This window comes from Rhinoderma darwinii, chromosome 2 (assembly GCF_050947455.1).
Source record: "Rhinoderma darwinii isolate aRhiDar2 chromosome 2, aRhiDar2.hap1, whole genome shotgun sequence".
Classification (NCBI taxonomy): Eukaryota; Metazoa; Chordata; class Amphibia; order Anura; family Rhinodermatidae; genus Rhinoderma; species Rhinoderma darwinii.
The window spans coordinates 429,525,530-429,547,042 of NC_134688.1; the positions used below are offsets into that span (position 1 = coordinate 429,525,530).

At 38.1% G+C, this 21,513-nt stretch overlaps 1 protein-coding gene across 1 annotated transcript in view; it reads left to right on the top strand.

The window, feature by feature from the left end:
* Positions 1–21,513, top strand: part of ITGAE (integrin subunit alpha E) — a 116,879-nt gene that overhangs the window by 74,083 nt on the left and 21,283 nt on the right. Inside the window, exons 20-25 of the mRNA XM_075850871.1 lie at positions 1–69; positions 2,512–2,585; positions 2,678–2,810; positions 4,466–4,567; positions 6,911–6,990; positions 8,057–8,134. The exon at positions 1–69 is cut by the window's left edge and continues 57 nt beyond it. Of these exons, the coding sequence (XP_075706986.1) occupies positions 1–69; positions 2,512–2,585; positions 2,678–2,810; positions 4,466–4,567; positions 6,911–6,990; positions 8,057–8,134 (536 nt within the window). The remainder of the gene's footprint in view (positions 70–2,511; positions 2,586–2,677; positions 2,811–4,465; positions 4,568–6,910; positions 6,991–8,056; positions 8,135–21,513) is intronic.

Below are 21,513 nucleotides of genomic sequence, written 5' to 3' on the forward strand. Positions count from 1 at the left end.
TCTGACTTACGAAGAGATCTCCCACCACCAATACTGGATATTTATGACAAAGATTATACTTACATTCAGGTAAAAATGTTGTTAGAAATAAAAAACATTTTCTGTGGTAACAAGAGAATAATAAATATTCTAGATATAACAAAGATCACGCAATTATTTCTCCATTGATTTATATTTTTGCTGCTCTGGAGCTCACACATAGTCATTGACTAATGTGATATCAATGGAGAATTTGGTGGGTGATTCCTCAAAGATACCAATAGTAGGAAGATGTCTGCTACATGATCGTTTCTTTTATGTCTGTAAATGCCTCTAAGATTTTTTTATATATTTAGGACCAGGATAATCTCTGCCATTTGTTTGTACAGTATAATATGTTTTCATGGTAATCACGTAGAGCACTTTTTACAATTGCCAAAAAATAAATAAAAAATGGCAGGTGAATTGGCCTTCTGTATGCTATGCTGACAAAAGAACCAATGTGTATAAAGAGCTCTGTTTAATATGATGAGGCCTTATAAATACAAAATGGTAATAAAGGAACTTTTATTGTGAAATTGTTATTGTTGATAACAAATTTTAAAATATCGTAGTCTTTTAAAAGGCTTTAATACAATAGAAAATGTATGCGTGAACCCGTCCTGTTGTGCTTGCTAAGACAGTAGTATTAGCAGTCAAAGCATTAATATTAAAGGGGCTTTGGACAATCCCTTTTTATGAGAAAAGTCCCTAATGATAAGATGATTACATGGTGTGCCGCTGCTGGAACCTCAGTGATCAATAAAGTGGTCAATTCCCCTGCAGTGCCACCAGAGGGGAAATTAAGCATTACATTCTGCCCATTGACATAGTTATAGAAATCTATAGGTTAAATGCTATGTACACCTTTGACATAGTTTTTTTTTTTGTTTGTTTTTTTAATAATAAAATTGTGCATCAGTGTGATTGGTGCAACTTCGTAAATACATTTTATTAAAAATAATTTTTACTTTTTGAGATACAGCTGCTTTGTATTCTGTATACAGAGCAGCTGTATCATTTGCTAAGACCTGAATCCGTCAGGTCTGCGGGACTGATGGGTTCAGTGACAGTGGGTCCTGCGTGATCCACCTGTAATCGACCACATTTAAGGCCCCGTGCACTCGACCGTAATTTTGATCCGCAATTACAGACCGTAATTGCGGATCAAAATACTGTTCCATTTATTTCTATGGCCCACGGACATCATTCAGTATATTTACGGGAAGGTGTTCGGGCTGTAGAAATGATCCGCAAACATTAGGACTTGTCCCTTTTTTGGATTTTATGGACCGTGCTCACATACTTTATAATGGAAGCACGGCCCGCAAATGCGAGTGACTGTCGTCGGCCGTGCCCGTATTCACGAACTGTGATTATGGCTGCGGCCGTGTGCAGTGGGCCTAAGTTATGAACTTGGATGTGATCGATAGCAGCAGTACCGCTGACCTGACGGATACAGGATTCAGTGCAAGATACAGCTGCTCTATATACAGGATACAAAGCAGCTGTATCTCAAAAAGTAATTTTTAATAAAATGTACCAATCACACTGATGATTTTATTAAAGAAAAAAACAAATTATGTTAAAGGTGTTCAAAGCCTTAGCTTAGTCATAGGTGTACATAGCCTGTCTGTATGAAGGACACACAGGCTGCATCCACCAGAGAGAGTGAGATGCTCTTTGTAGACACTATTTTCTTCCTATCATGACTGGGGACAGGTGGTAGCCGTATGGCAACTGCCATAGACAGCTATTCAAATGGAGCTACCTTTCAGTCACCTAAGGCTTCGTTCACATCTGCATCAGGGCTCCGTTCCGACGTTCCGTCAGAACTTTCCGTCGGAACGGAGCCCTGACTGACACAAACAGAAACCAGAGGTTTCGGTTTCCATCACCATTGATTTTAATGAATTTCCGTTGTTTTGACAGAATCAATAGCGTAGTCGACTACGCTATTGATTCCGTCAATACGACAGAACCCCTGCACAACTGAGACAAACGGAAACCATTGGCACCGGATCCGTCACCATTAAAATCAATGGTGATGGTTTCCGTTTGTGTCAGTCAGGGCTCCGTTCCGACGGAACGGAGCCCTGACGCACATGTGAACAAAGCATTAGCTGTATATAAGTGTGCACAAACTAGTAGATGCTCTTTTGTCCATCCTCCTTACATTGCTTCATGTCTGTCAATCTTATATTTTTTTCTACCATAGTCACGCATCTGTTTATTATTAAAGGAACAGTTAGATAAAGACATGAGACAAAATATCATTTTTAGATAGAAATATTATTTGCACAATTAGGTAAATATACACAAGCCTTAGAAATATACGACTGTTTCCAGAATTGAGATTTACTAATATTAGTACACGGCAGGGGATTCTGTTTGTGAGAAACAATGTATAAAATATGGTCAAAATTGTATACCGTAAGTGCAGTGCCTGTTTCCAGGTTTGTGAAAACTAACTCTGCTGTTGTATTTATATAGTTACCATATGAAAAGAATTGCAATAACAAGATAACATGCATTCCCAGCTTGTCACTGACTACCCAGGTATCTCGGTAAGGCTGCTTTAATTTATTCCACGGTGATACCTTATAAACAGTCAATATCGTTCAATGTATTGATCATCATGTTTTCTCTTTCATTTCAGAGATAAACTGGTTATTGGATATACCAAAGATTTGACTGTGACACTGTTCCTTACAAATTCAGGCGATCATTCGTACATGACAAATGTGACAATAATCTACCCAGAAAACCTGCACTTTACCTTGATCAAACCGGTAAATGAAAAAAAATAAAAAATAATGTTTTTACTATATTATGATCAAGTGCTATAATATTGTGGGTCGGTGGCTCAGTGATTAGCACTGTTGTCCTCCGGTACTGCTAGTGCTTTCCTAATGTTACTGTTTTTTTTCATATATTTCACAACCAATGTGAACTACAGTTAGGTCCAGAATTATTTGGACAGTGATACAATCTTCATGATTTGGTCTCAAATTAACATTACCATAAATAAAATGTTTTTTTAATACTTTGTAGAGAATCCTTTGCAGGTAATGACTGCCTGAAGCCTGGAACCCATGGACATCACCGAACACTGGGTTTCCTCCTTTGTGATGCTTTGCCCGGCCTTTACTGCAGCCGTCTTCAGTTGTTGCTTGTTTGTGGGTCTTTCTACCTTAAGTAAAATGCAGCTCGATCGGGTTGATGGTGATTGACTTGGCCATTGCAGAATATTCCACTTCTTTGCCTTAAAATAACCCCTGGGTTGCTTTCGCAGTATGTTTTGGGTCATTGGATGTCACTTCACAGTACAGATGGCCAATCAACCTTGCTGCATTTGGTGAAATCTGAGCAGAAAGTAAATCCCTGAACACTTCAGAATTCATCCGGCTGTATCTGTCTTCAGTCACATCATCAATAAACACTAGCGACCCAGTGCCTTTGGCAGCCATGCATGCCCATGCCATCACACTGCCTCCACCATGTTTTACAGAGGATGTGGTGTGCTTTGGATCATGAGCTGTTCCAAGCCTTCTCCATACTTTCTTCCTCCCATCATTCTGGTACAGGTTGATCTTAGTTTCATGCTGTTCCAGAACTGGACTGGCTTTTTAGATGTTGTTTGGCAAAGTCTAATCTGGCCTTTCTATTTTTGAGGCGGATTAATGGTTTGCACCTTGAAGTGAACCCTCTGTATTTGCTCTCATGAAGTCTTCCCTTCATGGTAGACTCAGATACTGATACACCTACTACCAGGAGAGTGTTCTTCACTTGGGTAGATGTTGTAAAGGGGTTTTTCTTCACCATGGAAAGGATTCTGCTATTATCCACCACTGTTCTCTTCCGTCGATGTCCAGGCCCTTTGAAGTTCAAGAGATCACTAGTGCGCTCCTTTTTTTCAAGAATGAACCAAACTGTTGATTTGGCCACTCCTAACATTTGTGCTCTCTCTCTCTCTGATGGATTTCTTTTTTTAGCCTAATGATGGTCTGTTTCATTTGGATTGAGAGCTCCTTTGACCTCTTGTTGTGAGTTCAAAGCAACAGCTTCCAAATGCAAATGCCACAACTGGAATCAACTCCAGACCATTTACCTGCTTAATTGATGATGGATTAACGAGGGAATAGCCCATGCAGCCCATTAAATAGCTTTTGAGATAATTGTCCAATTACCTTTGGTCCCTTGAAAAAGAGGCAGCTACATATTAAAGAGATGTAATTCCTAAACCATTACTCAAATTAGAGTCTGAATACCCACAAATTAAAGCTGAGAGTCTGCACTTTAAGCCCATATTGATGATATAACTGCATATTCAATATGTTTTGGTAAACAGCTAAAATGCCAAAACTTGTGTCACTGTCCAAATAACCTAACTAAACATATTACATTTTACAGTTACTGTGTTTAATATTTTCTTTTTCGCTTTCAGCCAAATAAACCTGGAGTCGATTGTTCTGCTCCAAAAATCATTCCATCATCTAATTCTACTATGACCTGTGGAATCAGACATCCTGTGTTTGAAGCTTCCACTGTAAGTGTAACTAGTACATTCAGTAACATTTTGTATGCGAACTGATCTAATGTTTATATTCAGAGGAATGACCTAGGCCTGTAAGGCCTCATTCACACATGTTTTAAAATGAATGTAAAAAAAAAACCACCATGAGTTTCAAGTGTTTTTACATGTGTTTTTGTGTGGCGTTTTTTTCTATTGTAGTGTCCTCTTGTACAAGCATTTTTCTATAGACTTCTCTATAGAACTTTAAAAACACCAGAAGAAATGCCATACCTAGAGTATGTTGTTTTTAAAAAAAAAAAAAAAAAAAAAAAAAGATGCCACTGACCCTCAAAAATGCTAAAAAATGACTCAAGGCAAAACGCTGTGTATTTAGGATATGTCATATCTTGCTATAGACTTTAAAGAGGATCTGTCACCAGTTTATTAATTCCCTATCTCCTAACTAATCTAATTGGCGCTATGATGCTTATAACTACAGTGAATTTTTTTTCAAAAACTTTTATTATTTGCAAATTTATGAGCTTTTTTTCTAAATATGCTAATTTGGCTATACTTGCCAAATGGGGGGGGGGGTGACTCTTTCTATTCGCTCTAGGCGGTGTAATGTTTTCTGTATGACGCTGTCCAATCAGCTGATACTGTTCTCCTCTTCCCAGCCCAGCAACACAGGGTGATCATATGGACAGCAATTTATCACAGCGATATGAGAGCAATTTTTTTGCAGTGAGATAAATACTCTGTGTGTAACCCTAGTCTAATGCATTCCTATGGACAGCAATTTTTTTGTAGAATAAAAAGTCTAGGTTTAGCCCCAGCCTTAAAGAGGCTCTGTCACCAGATTTTGCAACCCCTATCTGCTCTTGCAGCAGATAGGCGCTGCAATGTAGATTACAGTAACGTTTTTATTTTTAAAAAACGAGCATTTTTGGCCAAGTTATGACCATTTTTGTAGTTATGCAAATGAGGCTTGCAAAAGTCCAAGTGGGTGTGTTTAAAAGTAAAAGTCCAAGTGGGCGTGTATTATGTGCGTACATCGGGGCGTTTTTAATACTTTTACTAGCTGGGCGCTCTGATGAGAAGTAACATCCTCTTCTCTTCAGAACGCCCAGCTTCTGGCAGTGCAGATCTGTGACGTCACTCACAGGTCCTGCATCGTGTCAGACGAGCGAGGACACATCGGCACCAGAGGCTTCAGTTGATTCTGCAGCAGCATCAGCGTTAGCAGGTAAGTCGATGTAGCTACTTACCTGCTGATGCTGCTGCAGAATCATCTGTAGCCTCTGGTGCCGATGTGTCCTCGCTCGTCTGACACGATGCAGGACCTGGGGAAGTGACGTCACAGCATGATCTCTCGAGAACACGGCTGTGTCTGCACTGCCAGAAGCTGGGCGTTCTGAAGAGAAGTGGATGATACTTCTCGTCAGAACGCCCAGCTAGTAAAAGTATTAAAAAGTATTAAAAACGCCCCGATGTACGCACATAATACACGCCCACTTGAACTTTTGCAAGCCTCATTTGCATAACTACAAAAATGGTCATAACTTGGCCAAAAATGCTCGTTTTTTAAAAATAAACTGTAATCTACATTGCAGCGCCTATCTGCTGCAATAGCAGATAGGGGTTGCAAAATCTGGTGACAGAGCCTCTTTAAGCAATGAACGGAACGCAGTGCTCACATGAGCACCACAGCCCCTTTACTGCGCTGATTGGTGGGGGTCGCAGAGGTCGGACTCCCACTATTAAACGTTGATGGTCTATCCTAAGGATAGGCCATTAATATAAAATTCCCAGAGAACTTGACCTCACTTCAATCTTTAAAAAAAAAAATATTGGCCTTCACCAGTGCAAGATTTACAAGATAATCCTCCCAGTGGCAGTTACTACAAAAAGAGTTGCAAAGATTATGTATGAATCTAGTTTATAAAAAAGTATTTTCTAATAACCTAAGCCAAGGAATTGTCTCACATCCAAGGAATGATTCTAAAGTTCCTTAGAGGGTTCTGTAATGAAAGTTTTAGGAAACTTATGCAGAAAACTTTCTGGGGATCTTACTGTATATACAGAATGTATATGGTGTTACCCTATATGCTCTATTAGTAATTGTGTATAAGGCATAAAATATAGGGCTACACTTTTGAATAAAAATTATTATTTTGCTCCTCTTCTGTCCCCGATTATGATTTTATTTTTTTAGAGCTTCTGTTATGATACTGTGATTTTGACTTACTTATAATGCCAGAATTCCTTGTTATAGAATTACCTTTGTAGTCTCAGAGTTGTAACAATTTGAACATTCTGCCTGAAATGACTTGCTGGACTTTGCTCAGCAGTAATAATATATATTTCTACATGTAGGAGATATTTGTTATCATTTGGCAATTAACTGAAGAGAAAATTTCTACTCCAGAGGCCACCATTTATTATGTGGTCAACAAGTAAGTAGAATATCTACTTCTAACATTTAGAAATTCTAATAACTTTTACCCTTTTTAACCTTTTTTAATCAGGGTCTTGGCTGCGCTGTTACTTTTAGGATTCTGCAGAACAAAAACTTTATGGGTTTTGTGAACTTACCTAGAATTGCATCATCTGTGAAGCTGGCCGGGCACACAACATTACCTATATTGCCAATTCCTGTGTAAATGAATTGTATATATTCTGTCCAGGCTATCACAATGTGGCAATCGCTACAATGCTGGCATGTTTATCCTTGAACCAACAATCCGAAGTGAGCTGCCTTGTTGTCTAATCCAATGTTGACTTACTTACTGGCAACCTGACATAGGCAATATTCTCTCTCTAGGACAGTGAGTGGAATCCAGAATTCAGATGACATATTCGTGAATTAAATTTTTATTTAGGGATCTGGAAGTATTAAAGGTCTTACTGGCTTCGTAGGTAGATTTTATTTGTCGAATATTCTTTGAAACCTTATGCACATGGCAGAGCCAAGTGCAAGAGGCTGTATGGAGGCACATGAATAATAGAGCGGTAGCATATGGTGCTTCATGCAGAATCGTTTTATGGAATTATTCTCCCCTAGAAGCAATGCTTATAGGGGGGAACAGTTCCATAATGCAGCATACAATGGAATATGGAACAATTTTTTTTCTGTTGGATTCATACAGAATCTGACAACAAACATCTCTGAACTCCTTTGTATGAAATTAGAAGCAGATGGAGGTACAGTAAGACCCCATAGAAGTCTGAGTGCAATATCATGGCTCCGTACAGATCAGAGGTTGTACAAAGCCATAATACATTGGTGTGCATAGGTCCTAAACTGAGAGATGAAAAGTTTTTGAGTGACCGTCCAGCCAAAGAAAAATAAGAATAAATGACTATACATTGCAAATATAGTCAACTTAGTTCTGAATTGTTCTTTGTGTTTGCGAGATTAACCCAATTTTACTGTAGTTCATTAAGAAACAAACAACTAATTATACTTTTATAACGGAAGTATTTTTATTTTGTCTCAATATATAATTTCATTGATTCCAGCTTTAACAACGTCTCATCACCACTGCTTCAGAAAACTGTGCTCCCAGTAAGACATTCCTTCAGTGCTGTCCTCTCTGTGTAAGTCCTTGAAATGTTTCTTGCATTCGATAATTTATTAATAATTTTGCTATCTTGTTTACAGCTTAGAAAAAAAAGCATTGCGTTCAATGTCTAAACAGAGAAAAACATAAACTTGTGGCTGATATGTGTGCCCAGGGTGGTGTATATGTACCAAACATTATGTCATATACACTCATTGGCCAGGGAAGACCCCAGATAAAGGCTGGTGGGGTCATTACAAAACGTAAATATTCAACATTTAAAGAATACTCAACTAATTGTAAGGCGCCTAACTAGTGGCAATAAAACATTCCACGCCAACGTGGAATAGTTGTAACACATAAATATTTTAGTTACAGAAACCACTGTTAATATTTCTCACAGTGACTATCCACTGGGACTACATGAACGCATGCCGCAGTTAATGTACTGTATTTCCATAGACTTGAATGGATTGGGCTGCACGCATGCTCCACTATTGCTCCATGCAACTCTGACCTACTTCAACCGTTCAATCATTAAATGGTCAACTTCACCCAGTTCACATTTCTTCCCCATTCCGGTGTTTAATCTGAAGAATAACGGACTATGTTTACATGCTTTATGTGTTGTTATTACCATATAATTGGCTGCTTAGATTTTTGCATTAAAGAGAACCCTTCACCTCCCCATACAGTTGCAGCTGAGTGCAGCATGTAATGGGCAGGGCTGCACAAACCCTGGGGCACTTTAAAAAAAATTCTACCCTCCTGTGTTATTTAGATATCGGTGCCATTATATTTGGTGCCAGATATTTAAATAACCCCCTGAACTGCCAATGGGGCGTGTAATGGCAAGGGGCGTTTTACTACGGCTGTGACAATGTCCAATCAGCTATGGACAGAGTTACAGCAAGAGCTGGAGAGAGGAGAGCGTGTGCGCGCGCACGCTCTCACTCTTCAGCTGTCGGCAGACAAGGACAGGTCAGAGAGAGAGAGAGAGAGAGATCACAGTCTTGTACTTGTCTGCCGAACTGACAAGGGTAAGGGTAGTATATTTCAGTGAAATATATAAATAAAACTGGATATTTTTTTGGAGAGCGCTACTTGATATGAAGAAAAGGCAGATGAGTAATCATGAGTTGATTTATTATGCAACGCGTTTCAACGCAGGACATGCGTCTTCGTCAGGCAAAGAAATCGGTATAACAGGGCAGCACAGTGTACAGTTTAAATATACAAAGGAAGATGGGGAGGGGTTAAAAAAAACCGCCAAAAAACACATAGTAATTAAGAAAGTAAATAAGACCAGGTGTGTCTGACAGCATTAGGTACATATTCACATTTAAAAAACATTGAATGCGTTTAAAAAAGTACATACATAGGGGTATATATGGATCAACAGCAGTGACAGCAGAAATGGAGAAACATGAAAAACAGTCCCAACAAAGTGGAACAGAGTATTTAAGGAACAGATGATGAACGGATGTAGAAGACAAAACGAGGAGGGTAGTAGACCAGATGACATTTCAGAGCCTGAGGGGATTAGTACAATTAAGAGGCTTACCGCAGTTCAGAAGAGGCAATAAAAGGATGAACAAACAAATGAGAACACGATCGGCGAAGAACACCGAAGTGCAGAGAGATAAGGCAGCAGTAAACAAATGCCGGCATAAACGTTGTCAAGACGACCACAGTAGCTACGGTGGCCGCAAAGGGGAAAAAAAGGTTAAAAGGCAAAGGGACAGCAAAGACAGAGGATGTATCGCTACATGGAGAGGGGTAAGATAAAAAGGGATTATTACATTGTGATCATATTTTTTGGGGAATACAGAGGAAACAATGGTAAAGGGTAGCAGAATAGTTACAATAATAAGATTATCAATCCGATAAAAGGAAAAATGGAGAGATAAGTTCATTCAGAGAAAGTGAATATGAAGGAAATATGAAATAAAGCATATATATAATAATAAATATATATCAATAAATACATATGAAAAATAAATATAGAAAGATCATATAAGATTTGACATCTTGATATATTAATATAAAAATAGATACATAAAAGTAGCACAAATATAATACGGATAGGCTAATAGCAATCAGTCCAATGCAGATTCTGAAATATCATTAAGACCGCAAGGATGCAGACACGACAACTTAAAAATCCAATAATTCTCCCTTTGTTTAAGTCTATTGTACCTATCGTTGTCACTAACCGGAATAACTTCAATGGGGGTGACACAAATATTACTAAAGTCCCTATTATGAACAGTTAAGAAGTGTCGTGAAACACTATGTTTTAAAAAAACGGTTTTCACATTGAATCTATGCTTGTTGATTCTGCACCGCAGTTGTTGGGTTGTTCTCCCCACGTATTGCAGGTTGCAGGAGCATTTCAAGAGATAAATGACGTAACTATTACTGCAGTTGATAAACGTTTTGATAGGAAAAGATTCGTTTGTGACGGCTGAAGTAAAGGACGTGTAGCCATGGGTGATGTTACTACAGCACAAGCATCTCTGGTGGCCACATCTATAGGAACCAACAACAGGTGGAAAGGGGTTAGACTTTTTTACAGATATTTGTTTCAGTCTGCTTGGTGCTATAATATTGCGTATAGTCCCCGATCTTCTATAGGTTATTTTAGGTTTATCTGGTAAAATTTCTTTGAGATAAGGGTCACTTTTGAGTATGTGCCAATGTTTATTTAAGATTTTAGTACATGCATTACTGCCACAATTAAACGAGGTGATGAAGTTATGATTAAAATTACTAGCAGAGGCAGATGCCGTTTTATTATCATTTGATGAAATACACAAATCTTGTGTCAGTAAACTGGCCTTGGACATGGCACCTTGGATGAGACTAACGGGATAATGCTTATCTTTAAAACGTTTTTTTAGGATATTACACTCTGATTTGAATTGCCCATTATCTGAGCAATTCTTCCTAATACGTCTGAATTGTCCAAACGGTATATTTTTTAGCCATGAGGGATGGTGTGCACTTTTAAAATCAAGGTAACTGTTCACGTCCACGGATTTAAAATGTGTTCGTGTATTAAAAATACCCTTGTTATCCTTATTGATGGTAAGATCCAGAAAGTCAATTGAGGTGGTGGAAAAATTGTGTGTGAAGGTAAGACCAAAATCATTCTGATTTAAAAGGTTAATAAAAGCAGTAGCATTAGTAACATCACCCTTCCAAATAAAAAATAAATCATCTATGTAACGACGGTAAAAGATAATATTGTCACTAAAAGGATGGGAGTCACCAAAAATGTGGGCGTCCTCAAACTGTCCCATGTAGAGGTTGGCATAAGATGGTGCAAATCGAGACCCCATTGCACAACCTCTAATTTGCCTGTAGATTTGGGAATTGAATGAAAAAATGTTGTGTTGTAAAATGAAATCTATACAGTCTAAAAGAAAAAAAGATTGGGAACGAGGTATGTGTATGTCAGATGTTAAAACGGTTTCTATAGACAGCAGGCCCTTGTCATGTGGAATATTTGTATAAAGTGCTGATACATCAGCTGTTAAAAAATTGTAATCTATAGAGAGATGTGTTTTGTTCAAAATTGTTAGATCCCTAATTAATTGTGTTGAGTCTTTGAGGTAAGAGTGGAGTTTCAAAACTTTGGGCTGGAGGTGTAAGTCAATAAAATGAGATAAGTTACTTGTGAGAGAGCCTATACCAGATATGATAGGACGACCAGGAGGATTGATGTGGGATTTGTGGATTTTGGGAAGGTGATAGAGGAAAGGTAAATTTGGATGAGATATATTTAAAAAATTATATTCTTTTTTGGATAGAAGACACTCATCATGACCACGTTCAATAAGACGTTTGTATTCAGTAATATAGGAGGAGAGAGGATTGCTAGACATTATTTCATAGAAGGAGTCATCAGACAATAATCTTATGGCCTCATTAATATAGTCGATCCGGTCTTGTATGACTTTGCCACCTCCTTTGTCTGCTGACCGGATAATTATGGATTCATTTTGGGACAGGGTTTTAAGTGCCCCTCTCTCTAGTTTGGTAAGATTATCTTTACAGATGGTCAAGTGGTCAAGTAATTTGAATTCAGTATTCATTAAGTTGGAAAAAGTTTCCAACGCAGACCCACGATGGTAAAGGGGGTAAAAGCTGGACTTAGGTCTTACATCAACACAAACATGTGGAGTAGGATGTGCTGTAGTCAGAGAGATGTTATTGGTGGCCGACGGTACTGGTGCCATGGCAAAATGCCTGGCTAAAGTCAGTTTCCTTACATACCTATTGAGGTCCATGAATAAATCAAAGCCTTTTGGGGTTGTAGTTGGGCAAAAAGATAGGCCTTTAGAGAGAAGATTTGTTTCGTTAGTGTTGAGTGAATACTTGGACAGGTTGAAAATTTTTACGGTATTGATTTGGTTTGCTTTGTTAACTGTTGAGTTTTCTGTCTGATTTTTTGTGGTGGTTCTAGTTCTTTTCTTTTTACCTCCTCTGCATCCCCTGTATTTATGTCTATTTTTCTTTTCAGGGACAGTTTCTGTATTTTTGGAAAGAAATGTGTAATGGTTTGAGATTTTGGGCTCTTTAAAATGGGCATCAGAAGTGTTGTAGATTGGGTAGTCGGAGTTAAAGGTGGCATGGTTAATTGTGATGGGAGTCCTAAAAAAGAAATGGATGAATGTGTATTGTTGGTAGCATCAGAAAAAACATCAATAGAGGAGTTATCGATGTAACACAAGGGTTCATCAGAAGGTAACGTGGTAGACAGCATAGGGAACATGGGGGTGGGTAACAGCTGGGATAATGTGGTAGATGTATTATCATGAGTAGTGAGGTTGAGTAATGAAGATGAGAGATGTTCCGACACGGCCATGTCCATGGACTCATTGAAAATGGAAGTATCAGTGTGAGGGGGCACAGGTGTATGTGTGGGAAAATTGAGAAGTAAAAGTCTGGCTTCTAATTCGGAAGGGTTAAATGCATGAATGGGAACTGAACCTAAGCAGGTGAAGATGGGAGATTTAGTAATAAAGGTGTTGGTGGTATGTTTGGAAACAGTGTTGCCTGTGTGTTCTGGCTTAGTATTGAGAGAGACAGAAGTATTAGTAGAGACAGAGATATTACTGACTGTAGTAGCAGACCTGACGTTATTAGCATGTTTATTGATGGTAACATTTAATTTAGGGTTCCTAAATTGTTTCTTATAGTGGTAAGGTGTGCGATAGGCACTAGTGATAGAGTTTTGGTTCCTCATTGCAAAGTCAGCAGGGGCTGAAGTATCAGTAGTAGAGTTGGTGGTATAGAGACCCCTGGGGTTAGTAAGGTAATCAGACCTGTCACGAGTAAGTTTTTTTACTTTTTTGAGGGTGATTTCTCGTTCATGTTTGTTCAGTCTATTTTTAGTGGATGTACACAGTTTTTCAAAATCAGGATGGTCTGTGGAAATTCTCAGGTTTTCTCTGATATTCTCTATGTCAGTAGCTAATTTTGCACACAAGGAGACTCTCTTATCCAAAAAAATTTTCAAAAAACCAGATGTGCAGAGGTCCACATAGTCGAACCAATCTTTGCTGAAGGTTGGATCCTTGGAAAAAGGTGTATCAAGCATTAGTCTAAGACCCCTAGGGGAAATATTCTCCGTGATATATATCTCAAGAAAACGTCCATCAATATTAGAGAAAGCTTCATCTTTAAGGCAATCCTCCAGTTTAAGATAAAGCTCAGTCATTAATTTGGTGTCATCAATGGAGAAAGGATTACTCACAGTCTCGCAGATATCCAGGGTTATTGTACCAGTTAGTTCCGAGATCAGGAGATCCCTAGAGAGGATTCTTGCATCGATGAAGTCCAACATAATTTGAAGATGTTCAAAGAACAGATTCAGTACGTGGTATTCAAATGGAAACAACAGATTGTAGTCGTCCAGAGGTAACTTGCATAGGAGAGCGGCAGCTAGTGATCTGAGGCAAGTGAAGGCTCACCAAACCATACAGATATTGGAAGCAATTGGTTCACCTCAGCAGCGGGAATGATGCAATGATCAACCCGATATCAGCAGTATCTGAAGAGAGAAAAACGTACACAGCGCCACATGGTGCAAGATAAACCATAAAAGCTAGTACTGGCAGGTACAGCTTAATGTAAAAGTCCGTTAGATGAAGCCAGGTTGCAGCTTTCCGTATCCAGGTACCGGCATCAATGTGATTGAGCCGCAGGAGAGTAAGGGTAGTATATTTCAGTGAAATATATAAATAAAACTGGATATTTTTTGGAGAGCGCTACTTGATATGAAGAAAAGGCAGATGAGTAATCATGAGTTGATTTATTATGCAACGCGTTTCAACGCAGGACATGCGTCTTCGTCAGGCAAAGAAATCGGTATAACAGGGCAGCACAGTGTACAGTTTAAATATACAAAGGAAGATGGGGAGGGGTTAAAAAAACCGCCAAAAAACACATAGTAATTAAGAAAGTAAATAAGACCAGGTGTGTCTGACAGCATTAGGTACATATTCACATTTAAAAAACATTGAATGCGTTTAAAAAAGTACATACATAGGGGTATATATGGATCAACAGCAGTGACAGCAGAAATGGAGAAACATGAAAAACAGTCCCAACAAAGTGGAACAGAGTATTTAAGGAACAGATGATGAACGGATGTAGAAGACAAAACGAGGAGGGTAGTAGACCAGATGACATTTCAGAGCCTGAGGGGATTAGTACAATTAAGAGGCTTACCGCAGTTCAGAAGAGGCAATAAAAGGATGAACAAACAAATGAGAACACGATCGGCGAAGAACACCGAAGTGCAGAGAGATAAGGCAGCAGTAAACAAATGCCGGCATAAACGTTGTCAAGACGACCACAGTAGCTACGGTGGCCGCAAAGGGGAAAAAAAAGGTTAAAAGGCAAAGGGACAGCAAAGACAGAGGATGTATCGCTACATGGAGAGGGGTAAGATAAAAAGGGATTATTACATTGTGATCATATTTTTTGGGGAATACAGAGGAAACAATGGTAAAGGGTAGCAGAATAGTTACAATAATAAGATTATCAATCCGATAAAAGGAAAAATGGAGAGATAAGTTCATTCAGAGAAAGTGAATATGAAGGAAATATGAAATAAAGCATATATATAATAATAAATATATATCAATAAATACATATGAAAAATAAATATAGAAAGATCATATAAGATTTGACATCTTGATATATTAATATAAAAATAGATACATAAATGTAATACATAACTTGGTCAAAAGTAGCACAAATATAATACGGATAGGCTAATAGCAATCAGTCCAATGCAGATTCTGAAATATCATTAAGACCGCAAGGCTGCAGACACGACAACTTAAAAATCCAATAATTCTCCCTTTGTTTAAGTCTATTGTACCTATCGTTGTCACTAACCGGAATAACTTCAATGGGGGTGACACAAATATTACTAAAGTCCCTATTATGAACAGTTAAGAAGTGTCGTGAAACACTATGTTTTAAAAAAACGGTTTTCACATTGAATCTATGCTTGTTGATTCTGCACCGCAGTTGTTGGGTTGTTCTCCCCACGTATTGCAGGTTGCAGGAGCATTTCAAGAGATAAATGACGTAACTATTACTGCAGTTGATAAACGTTTTGATAGGAAAAGATTCGTTTGTGACGGCTGAAGTAAAGGACGTGTAGCCATGGGTGATGTTACTACAGCACAAGCATCTCTGGTGGCCACATCTATAGGAACCAACAACAGGTGGAAAGGGGTTAGACTTTTTTACAGATATTTGTTTCAGTCTGCTTGGTGCTATAATATTGCGTATAGTCCCCGATCTTCTATAGGTTATTTTAGGTTTATCTGGTAAAATTTCTTTGAGATAAGGGTCACTTTTGAGTATGTGCGAATGTTTATTTAAGATTTTAGTACATGCATTACTGCCACAATTAAACGAGGTGATGAAGTTATGATTAAAATTACTAGCAGAGGCAGATGCCGTTTTATTATCATTTGATGAAATACACAAATCTTGTGTCAGTAAACTGGCCTTGGACATGGCACCTTGGATGAGACTAACGGGATAATGCTTATCTTTAAAACGTTTTTTTAGGATATTACACTCTGATTTGAATTGCCCATTATCTGAGCAATTCTTCCTAATACGTCTGAATTGTCCAAACGGTATATTTTTTAGCCATGAGGGATGGTGTGCACTTTTAAAATCTAGGTAACTGTTCACGTCCACGGATTTAAAATGCGTTCGTGTATTAAAAATACCCTTGTTATCCTTATTGATGGTAAGATCCAGAAAGTCAATTGAGGTGGTGGAAAAATTGTGTGTGAAGGTAAGACCAAAATCATTCTGATTTAAAAGGTTAATAAAAGCAGTAGCATTAGTAACATCACCCTTCCAAATAAAAAATAAATCATCTATGTAACGACGGTAAAAGATAATATTGTCACTAAAAGGATGGGAGTCACCAAAAATGTGGGCGTCCTCAAACTGTCCCATGTAGAGGTTGGCATAAGATGGTGCAAATCGAGACCCCATTGCACAACCTCTAATTTGCCTGTAGATTTGGGAATTTAATGAAAAAATGTTGTGTTGTAAAATGAAATCTATACAGTCTAAAAGAAAAAAAGATTGGGAACGAGGTATGTGTATGTCAGATGTTAAAACGGTTTCTATAGACAGCAGGCCCTTGTCATGTGGAATATTTGTATAAAGTGCTGATACATCAGCTGTTAAAAAATTGTAATCTATAGAGAGATGTGTTTTGTTCAAAATTGTTAGATCCCTAATTAATTGTGTTGAGTCTTTGAGGTAAGAGTGGAGTTTCAAAACTTTGGGCTGGAGGTGTAAGTCAATAAAATGAGATAAGTTACTTGTGAGAGAGCCTATACCAGATATGATAGGACGACCAGGAGGATTGATGTGGGATTTGTGGATTTTGGGAAGGCGATAGAGGAAAGGTAAATTTGGATGAGATATATTTAAAAAATTATATTCTTTTTTGGATAGAAGACACTCATCATGACCACGTTCAATAAGACGTTTGTATTCAGTAATATAGGAGGAGAGAGGATTGCTAGACATTATTTCATAGAAGGAGTCATCAGACAATAATCTTATGGCCTCATTAATATAGTCGATCCGGTCTTGTATGACTATGCCACCTCCTTTGCCTGCTGACCGGATAATTATGGATTCATTTTGGGACAGGGTTTTAAGTGCCCCTCTCTCTAGTTTGGTAAGATTATCTTTACAGATGGTCAAGTGGTCAAGTAATTTGAATTCAGTATTCATTAAGTTGGAAAAAGTTTCCAACGCAGACCCACGATGGTAAAGGGGGTAAAAGCTGGACTTAGGTCTTACATCAACACAAACATGTGGAGTAGGATGTGCTGTAGTCAGAGAGATGTTATTGGTGGCCGACGGTACTGGTGCCATGGCAAAATGCCTGGCTAAAGTCAGTTTCCTTACATACCTATTGAGGTCCATGAATAAATCAAAGCCTTTTGGGGTTGTAGTTGGGCAAAAAGATAGGCCTTTAGAGAGAAGATTTGTTTCGTTAGTGTTGAGTGAATACTTGGACAGGTTGAAAATTTTTACGGTATTGATTTGGTTTGCTTTGTTAACTGTTGAGTTTTCTGTCTGATTTTTTGTGGTGGTTCTAGTTCTTTTCTTTTTACCTCCTCTGCATCCCCTGTATTTATGTCTATTTTTCTTTTCAGGGACAGTTTCTGTATTTTTGGAAAGAAATGTGTAATGGTTTGAGATTTTGGGCTCTTTAAAATGGGCATCAGAAGTGTTGTAGATTGGGTAGTCGGAGTTAAAGGTGGCATGCATTTAACCCTTCCGAATTAGAAGCCAGACTTTTACTTCTCAATTTTCCCACACATACACCTGTGCCCCCTCACACTGATACTTCCATTTTCAATGAGTCCATGGACATGGCCGTGTCGGAACATCTCTCATCTTCATTACTCAACCTCACTACTCATGATAATACATCTACCACATTATCCCAGCTGTTACCCACCCCCATGTTCCCTATGCTGTCTACCACGTTACCTTCTGATGAACCCTTGTGTTACATCGATAACTCCTCTATTGATGTTTTTTCTGATGCTACCAACAATACACATTCATCCATTTCTTTTTTAGGACTCCCATCACAATTAACCATGCCACCTTTAACTCCGACTACCCAATCTACAACACTTCTGATGCCCATTTTAAAGAGCCCAAAATCTCAAACCATTACACATTTCTTTCCAAAAATACAGAAACTGTCCCTGAAAAGAAAAATAGACATAAATACAGGGGATGCAGAGGAGGTAAAAAGAAAAGAACTAGAACCACCACAAAAAATCAGACAGAAAACTCAACAGTTAACAAAGCAAACCAAATCAATACCGTAAAAATTTTCAACCTGTCCAAGTATTCACTCAACACTAACGAAACAAATCTTCTCTCTAAAGGCCTATCTTTTTGCCCAACTACAACCCCAAAAGGCTTTGATTTATTCATGGACCTCAATAGGTATGTAAGGAAACTGACTTTAGCCAGGCATTTTGCCATGGCACCAGTACCGTCGGCCACCAATAACATCTCTCTGACTACAGCACATCCTACTCCACATGTTTGTGTTGATGTAAGACCTAAGTCCAGCTTTTACCCCCTTTACCATCGTGGGTCTGCGTTGGAAACTTTTTCCAACTTAATGAATACTGAATTCAAATTACTTGACCACTTGACCATCTGTAAAGATAATCTTACCAAACTAGAGAGAGGGGCACTTAAAACCCTGTCCCAAAATGAATCCATAATTATCCGGTCAGCAGGCAAAGGAGGTGGCAAAGTCATACAAGACCGGATCGACTATATTAATGAGGCCATAAGATTATTGTCTGATGACTCCTTCTATGAAATAATGTCTAGCAATCCTCTCTCCTCCTATATTACTGAATACAAACGTCTTATTGAACGTGGTCATGATGAGTGTCTTCTATCCAAAAAAGAATATAATTTTTTAAATATATCTCATCCAAATTTACCTTTCCTCTATCGCCTTCCCAAAATCCACAAATCCCACATCAATCCTCCTGGTCGTCCTATCATATCTGGTATAGGCTCTCTCACAAGTAACTTATCTCATTTTATTGACTTACACCTCCAGCCCAAAGTTTTGAAACTCCACTCTTACCTCAAAGACTCAACACAATTAATTAGGGATCTAACAATTTTGAACAAAACACATCTCTCTATAGATTACAATTTTTTAACAGCTGATGTATCAGCACTTTATACAAATATTCCACATGACAAGGGCCTGCTGTCTATAGAAACCGTTTTAACATCTGACATACACATACCTCGTTCCCAATCTTTTTTTCTTTTAGACTGTATAGATTTCATTTTACAACACAACATTTTTTCATTCAATTCCCAAATCTACAGGCAAATTAGAGGTTGTGCAATGGGGTCTCGATTTGCACCATCTTATGCCAACCTCTACATGGGACAGTTTGAGGACGCCCACATTTTTGGTGACTCCCATCCTTTTAGTGACAATATTATCTTTTACCGTCGTTACATAGATGATTTATTTTTTATTTGGAAGGGTGATGTTACTAATGCTACTGCTTTTATTAACCTTTTAAATCAGAATGATTTTGGTCTTACCTTCACACACAATTTTTCCACCACCTCAATTGACTTTCTGGATCTTACCATCAATAAGGATAACAAGGGTATTTTTAATACACGAACGCATTTTAAATCCGTGGACGTGAACAGTTACCTTGATTTTAAAAGTGCACACCATCCCTCATGGCTAAAAAATATACCGTTTGGACAATTCAGACGTATTAGGAAGAATTGCTCAGATAATGGGCAATTCAAATCAGAGTGTAATATCCTAAAAAAACGTTTTAAAGATAAGCATTATCCCGTTAGTCTCATCCAAGGTGCCATGTCCAAGGCCAGTTTACTGACACAAGATTTGTGTATTTCATCAAATGATAATAAAACGGCATCTGCCTCTGCTAGTAATTTTAATCATAACTTCATCACCTCGTTTAATTGTGGCAGTAATGCATGTACTAAAATCTTAAATAAACATTGGCACATACTCAAAAGTGACCCTTATCTCAAAGAAATTTTACCAGATAAACCTAAAATAACCTATAGAAGATCGGGGACTATACGCAATATTATAGCACCAAGCAGACTGAAACAAATATCTGTAAAAAAGTCTAACCCCTTTCCACCTGTTGTTGGTTCCTATAGATGTGGCCACCAGAGATGCTTGTGCTGTAGTAACATCACCCATGGCTACACGTCCTTTACTTCAGCCGTCACAAACGAATCTTTTCCTATCAAAACGTTTATCAACTGCAGTAATAGTTACGTCATTTATCTCTTGAAATGCTCCTGCAACCTGCAATACGTGGGGAGAACAACCCAACAACTGCGGTGCAGAATCAACAAGCATAGATTCAATGTGAAAACCGTTTTTTTAAAACATAGTGTTTCACGACACTTCTTAACTGTTCATAATAGGGACTTTAGTAATATTTGTGTCACCCCCATTGAAGTTATTCCGGTTAGTGACAACGATAGGTACAATAGACTTAAACAAAGGGAGAATTATTGGATTTTTAAGTTGTCGTGTCTGCATCCTTGCGGTCTTAATGATATTTCAGAATCTGCATTGGACTGATTGCTATTAGCCTATCCGTATTATATTTGTGCTACTTTTATGTATCTATTTTTATATTAATATATCAAGATGTCAAATCTTATATGATCTTTCTATATTTATTTTTCATATGTATTTATTGATATATATTTATTATTATATATATGCTTTATTTCATATTTCCTTCATATTCACTTTCTCTGAATGAACTTATCTCTCCATTTTTCCTTTTATCGGATTGATAATCTTATTATTGTAACTATTCTGCTACCCTTTACCATTGTTTCCTCTGTATTCCCCAAAAAATATGATCACAATGTAATAATCCCTTTTTATCTTACCCCTCTCCATGTAGCGATACATCCTCTGTCTTTGCTGTCCCTTTGCCTTTTAACCTTTTTTTTCCCCTTTGCGGCCACCGTAGCTACTGTGGTCGTCTTGACAACGTTTATGCCGGCATTTGTTTACTGCTGCCTTATCTCTCTGCACTTCGGTGTTCTTCGCCGATCGTGTTCTCATTTGTTTGTTCATCCTTTTATTGCCTCTTCTGAACTGCGGTAAGCCTCTTAATTGTACTAATCCCCTCAGGCTCTGAAATGTCATCTGGTCTACTACCCTCCTCGTTTTGTCTTCTACATCCGTTCATCATCTGTTCCTTAAATACTCTGTTCCACTTTGTTGGGACTGTTTTTCATGTTTCTCCATTTCTGCTGTCA